The sequence below is a fragment of the Babylonia areolata genome, chromosome 7 (genome assembly GCF_041734735.1).
Source record: "Babylonia areolata isolate BAREFJ2019XMU chromosome 7, ASM4173473v1, whole genome shotgun sequence".
NCBI lineage: Eukaryota > Metazoa > Mollusca > Gastropoda > Neogastropoda > Buccinidae > Babylonia > Babylonia areolata.
In genome coordinates, this window is record NC_134882.1 from 33,241,714 (window position 1) to 33,248,243 (window position 6,530).

Here is a 6,530-nt window from a genome sequence, read left to right on the forward strand (position 1 = left end):
GTGTTGAGAGGTGTGCTATGATATAACCCTGTACCAGTGTGAGTGCTGAGAGGTGTGCTATGATATTAACCTGTACCAGTGTGAGTGTTGAGAGGTGTGCTATGATATTAACCTGTACCAGTGTGAGTGTTGAGAGGTGTGCTATGATATAACCCTGTACCAGTGTGAGTGTTGAGAGGTGTGCTATGATATTAACCTGTACCAGTGTGAGTGTTGAGAGGTGTGCTATGATATTAACCTGTACCAGTGTGAGTGTTGAGAGGTGTGCTATGATATTAACCTGTACCAGTGTGAGTGTTAGAGGTGTGCTATGATATTAACCTGTACCAGTGTGAGTGTTGAGAGGTGTGCTATGATATAACCCTGTACCAGTGTGAGTGTTGAGAGGTGTGCTATGATATTAACCTGTACCAGTGTGAGTGTTGAGAGGTGTGCTATGATATTAACCTGTACCAGTGTGAGTGTTGAGAGGTGTGCTATGATATTAACCTGTACCAGTGTGAGTGCTGAGAGGTGTGCTGTGATATTAACCTGTACCAGTGTGAGTGTTGAGAGGTGTGCTATGATATTAACCTGTACCAGTGTGAGTGTTGAGAGGTGTGCTATGATATTAACCTGTACCAGTGTGAGTGTTGAGAGGTGTGCTATGATATTAACCTGTACCAGTGTGAGTGTTGAGAGGTGTGCTGTGATATAACCCTGTACCAGTGTGTGTGTTGAGAGGTGTGTTATGATATAACCCTATACCAGTGTGAGTGTTGAGAGGTGTGCTATGATATTAACCTGTACCAGTGTGAGTGTTGAGAGGTGTGCTATGATATTAACCTGTACCAGTGTGAGTGTTGAGAGGTGTGCTATGATATTAACCTGTACCAGTGTGAGTGTTGAGAGGTGTGCTGTGATATAACCCTGTACCAGTGTGAGTGTTGAGAGGTGTGCTGTGATATTAACCTGTACCAGTGTGAGTGTTGAGAGGTGTGCTGTGATATTAACCTGTACCAGTGTGAGTGTTGAGAGGTGTGCTGTGATATAACCCTGTACCAGTGTGAGTGTTGAGAGGTGTGCTGTGATATAACCCTGTACCAGTGTGTGTGTTGAGAGGTGTGTTATGATATAACCCTGTACCAGTGTGAGTGCTGAGAGGTGTGCTGTGATATCAACCTGTACCAGTGTGAGTGTTGAGAGGTGTGCTGTGCTATGATATTAACCTGTACCAGTGTGTGTGTTGAGAGGTGTGTTATGATATAACCCTGTACCAGTGTGAGTGCTGAGAGGTGTGTTGAAGCGAGCAGTGCGGTGCTGTGCTGCAGGGACCAGATCACCCTGGCAGTACTGAGGCTGAAGGAGGGAGGGGTGCTGCACACCTTGCAGCAGCGCTGGTGGATTGAGAAGGGGCAGTGTGGGGCGGCCGACATCGGGGGTGGGGGCAACTCCAAGGTGAGCCGCTAGCAGGCCTGCGTCTTGGGCTTGGAACAAAAATCTTTATTCAGAAAACACGTTACAACAATGACGGGAGCAACAAGAAGATGCTAACAGCTCATGTCGTGCTCAGGGATGTGGTGGATTTTTTTTTTTTTTTTTTTTTTTTTTTTTTTTGGTCGGTTTAGTTTGACGACTGGTGACCGTTACACAAATTGCAGTTGTGCCTGTGTTTGAATGGACGAGTCCGAGGTCGTCAGGGGGTGTGGTGAGGGGGTTGTCAGGAATAAGAAGATAACCGGAACGTTTATTTGTATTTGTATTTTTTATCACAACAGATTTCTCTGTGTGAAATTCGGGCTGCTCTCTCCAGAGAGAGTGCGTCGCTACACTACAGCGCCACCCATTTTTTAAAATATTTTTTTGTGCGTGCAGTTTTATTTGTTTTTTTCCTATCGAAGTGGATTTTTCCTCAGCATTTTGCCAGGAACAACCCTTTTGTTGCCGTGGGTTCTTTTACGTGCGCTAAGTGCATGCTGCACACGGGACCTCGGTTTATCGTCTCATCCGAATGACTAGCGCCCAGACCACCACTCAAGCTCTAATGGAGGGTCAGAAAATATCGGCGGCTGAGCACGTGATTCGAACCAGCGCGTTCAGATTCTCTCCCTTCCCAGGCGGACGCGTTACCTCTAGGCCATCACTCCACTTGATTGATTCAAACATTTCAAAAATCTGCCCCAAGGGCTCAAGAAGCGGCTGTAACATTAGAGAAACAAGTGCTGTAACTGCAGTCAAAGAACAGAATCAGTTTCCAAATCTTAGTCTATAACTGTACCCTTCAATACGGCATAACACCAATGAAAGTGGTGGTAGATAAAATATATATATATATATATATATATATATATATATATAATGGATACTTATATAGCACACTATCCAGAAATCTGCTCCAGGTGCTTTACAAAAACGCTTTTGTTAACATAAAACATTGTATCCATGTTACATACACACACCAAAATGTGACTACACACACACACACACACACACACACACACACACACACACACACACACACACACACACACACACACACACACACTGCATACATACATTTTAACATACATGTGTATCTAACAGCTACCCTAACACATACGCACACACAGGCAGGCACAAACGTACATAAACACACGCACACACAATACACATTCATATACATGCATGTAGTTATGTACACATACATATGTATACACACATAGTCAAGCACAGCTAACGCAAAGGAAGTGGACCTGCCACAATTATATATATATATATATATATATATATATATAATAAATGGATAAAAATAAATTTTAAAAATATATGTAATAGTAAAAAAAGAGATGGTAGATAAGATATGTATGTGCTGGCCAAGCATGGCTGTTGCTGAGATTGGAAGTGTGTGTGTGTGTGTGTGTGTGTGTGTGTGTGTGTGTGTGTGTGTGTGTGTGTGTGTGTGTGTGTGTGTGTGCTGCACAGATCAAGACCCCGCTCACTCTAAGCAATGTGGCGGGCATCTTCTACATCCTCATCAGTGGTCTGGTCTTTGCCATTCTCCTGGGCGTCTTTGAATTCCGCTTCTTCAGAAACAGAAACGGAAAGGTAAGATTCAGAGGGGAGGATAGGGGGTGGGGGGATAGGAGGGGTGGTTTGGGGGCGAGCGGGGGGGGGGGGTACAAGAGGGGGTGGTTGAAGGGGGAGGACAGGGGGGGGAGGGGTTGGGGGGGCAATGTCCTCAGTTTTTTCCCCTCAAGAAGGGATGAGCAGTGTTCACAACAATGCGTGGACGATCTCTCCGCCAGTCACACATGGTGGAGAAGTGGGGAGGGGGGGTGGTGGAAGAGGCATTGATGCAGCAGACAGGGGAAGGAAGGATGAGAGTGTTGGCGTGGGGAGTGAGAGAGATTGTGAGGGCCGGGGGGGCTGGGGGGGGGGGGAGAAAGGAGAAGTGACAAAGATGCGTATTATATAGACACCACCACTTGAACATGGCAGCGATGCAGGGTTAGCCTCCAGAGGGTGGTATAACATGAAGAGTTTTCTGTTGTGGTGCTAGCGCTGTGATGGATTGGGTCTGGGTGTGGCTGTGTGTGTAGGGGGACGGGGGGGATGGGGGAAGATATGGGACAAGTGGTAAGGGGATGATACATTGAGACAGCGTGAAGATTGGGACGGTAGATCTCTGCCTGTCTCTCTCTGACTGTCTCTCTCTCCCTCTCTCTCTCTCCCTCTCTCTCTCTCTCTTTCTCTCTTTCTCTCTTAATGTGTGCGTGTGTGTGTGTATGAGTGTACAGCGAGACAATAACACACACACACACACACACACACACACACACACACACACACACACACACACACGCACGCACGCACGCACGCAAAACCACCACCACAACCACAACCACCCCTGAGAGAGAGAGAGAGATGAGAAGTCCACCCACACAGAAAACTCCACCAGTGGCTGGCTGTTCCTGGTGTTTCAGTCCAATGGCTGGGGCGAGGCGGACATGAGGGAGAGCCAGACCCACACACAGAGCTCCCTGGTGCAGACGCCCTGCTCAGGGGAGGGGGCCAAGCTGCCCTTCGACGGCAACGACACTCTCTCCAGGGTGGCTACAGAGGTGGGTGGATGGGGGGAGGGGTGTGCATTAATGTTGTGTGTGGGAGGGAGGGTTACTCAGTTAACTCACTCAGTACGGCCGGTCCTCTCTTCTCCTCCACACAGACCCCTCGGATGTCCAGTGGGTGTCTGAATTGCCCAACCTTTAGCTTCCGTCGTCAGAATTGTGGTATTCTTTGTCAACATTCACGTCTTCAGTATAAGAGCCTTCCGCTTGCAATATTTTGATGATGGTAATTGGGGTGAAACGCTGTAACGTCGTCTCTTTCGCCGTTCGTATGGAGAGAGTTAACATGACACGTGGAGTGTTGGCCTTGTGGTAGCGCGTCCGCCTAGGAAGCGAGAGAATCTGAGCGCACTGGTTCGAAACACACCAGCAGTCGCCGGTATTTTCTCCCCCTCCACTAGACCTTGTTGTGGTGGTCTGGACTCTGATCATTCAGACGAGACGATAAACCGAGGTCCCGTGTGCAGCATGCATTTAGCGCACGTAAAAGAACCCACTGCGACAAAAGGGCTGTCCCTGGCAAAATCCTGTAGAAAAATCCACTTAGATAAGAAAACAAATGAAATTGCAGGCAGACAAAAAAAACAACAAAAAAATAGGTGGCGCTGTCAGTGTAGCGACACGCTCTCCCTGGGGAGAGCAGCCCGAATTTCACACAGAGAAATCTGTCGTGACAAAAAGAGTAATACAAATACAAATACTAAACATTTCAATGGACGATAGGTATGTTTCATTAAAGCACTGTCTGATCTTAACAACAACAACAAGAAGTTGGTGGGATGTGTCGTCTGAGATTCCTGTGAAATGACTAGATGTGCTGATACCACCTTTTTGTCATTATAAAAAGGTTGGGTTTTTTCATGGGCCTGTGTAGTTCTAGATATCACTGCCACCAGGTCAACAGGATGCATTTAGACCCTTTCACATACTCGTGTGTGTGTGTGTGTGTGTGTGTGTGTGTGTGCGTGTGTGTGTGTGTGTGTGTGTGTGTGTGTGTGTGTGTGTTACAATGACTTACTTATGATGATACTGCAATGCACTTCTGAAACAGGCATGAAAGATGGTTGTTTTGTTTTTGGTTTTTTTTTGTTTTTTGTGTGTGTGTTTTTCTGAGCAGTACACATATGACGCCCCACCTCGGTTGATTGGCTTCGAATCCTTCATGCATGACGACCAGCCCTGCTACAGCAACCAGTGACAGCAGCTCAACTTTTTTTGGTCTCCCTCTCTTCGAAGTTTTCTGCCAAAATACTTAATACAGGGTACGATTTATTTGGTTTATAAATACTCATTTCTTTTTGTCTGTTTTGGAGCTTCCTAAATCATCTTACCCATCCTGACCCCATTTATTATTTTCTTTTGATCATAACTGAGGGTGCTTCATGTGCTTTGGTTTAATTCCACTTTTCAGTTGTTCTTTCAACTAAATTGGTCAGCCAATGAAAGACAGAGAGACCATGTAAGATGGCGGAGGGTTTGGGGGGGGGGGGGGTAGAGGAGAAAGGAACAGTCTGCAGCTTAAACCATTTTAATCTTCTTCTTTTTTTTTATTCTCAAGCACTATTGCTTGTTACCTGTAGAAAGAGATACCTGCTTTCCACTGAAGCTTCACCACTGGAAACTGCTTGTGCCTCTTGGCTTTTTGCTTCAGTCCATTGAAACACAAAGAAAGGACCAACGGTATCTAGTTCATTGTTCAGAAAACTCAGTCTTATCACCACCGGCCAGGTTGCCTGCAATAATGATGATATTGTTCTGGACTCGACAGTATTTCTGCTAATCCAAGGAAGGCGAACTGGAAGGATTTTGTGAAGTTGTCAGCTAAATTTTGAGAAAAAAAAAATCACATCCAGCTTCATGGATGCTCCTCTTGCCACTGCTTCAGATTCCTTTACCCTTGTCTTACAGGGATAAGCTGATGTGTTGCTGGAAGGGGAGGGGGGAGGACACTCACTCACTCTGGTACCGTGACTAAAGCGATTGTCGTCATTAGGGGGACTTAGTAGGCAGCGACCTCGGTATGTTGAATCAGAACCGACACTACTGAACACCACAGAAGTGATTCAGCAGCAGTGCAGGGTCTCTTTTAGTGTGTGGCCTCCTGACGACCTAACATCGATGATTCCATGTGGACTGCTGAAGCTAGGACTGTGACAGATGAACCCGGGTGTGGCTGTGTATGTGGGACTCGGCGTGGGAGTAATGCCACCGAATCATAGCAGATGATGGGACAGCAAAAAAAAAAAAAAAAAAGTTGATGTGTTGTCAACATTCTCCAGACTTTGTTCACTGTTTTATGCTGTCCTTACACTTTCATAAACTTCTTGTACTTGGAGGTCTTGTGTAAACTGATACCATCAACATCAAAGGGAATAATTAAAACATGTCTTGATTAGAACTCCCATCTGGCTTAGAGGTCATGTTTTAATCCCCATGTGGCTGAAT

General features: G+C 46.1%; 1 protein-coding gene across 1 annotated transcript in view; it reads left to right on the plus strand.

Moving 5' to 3' along the window:
- Nucleotides 1–5,518, plus strand: part of LOC143284235 (glutamate receptor 3-like) — a 446,731-nt gene extending 441,213 nt beyond the window's left edge. The window contains exons 17-20 of the mRNA XM_076590909.1: nucleotides 1,311–1,437; nucleotides 2,941–3,063; nucleotides 3,942–4,079; nucleotides 5,203–5,518. Coding sequence (XP_076447024.1) covers nucleotides 1,311–1,437; nucleotides 2,941–3,063; nucleotides 3,942–4,079; nucleotides 5,203–5,283 — 469 coding nt within the window. The 3' untranslated portion in view covers nucleotides 5,284–5,518. The remainder of the gene's footprint in view (nucleotides 1–1,310; nucleotides 1,438–2,940; nucleotides 3,064–3,941; nucleotides 4,080–5,202) is intronic.
- The last annotated feature ends 1,012 nt before the right edge of the window (nucleotides 5,519–6,530 follow it).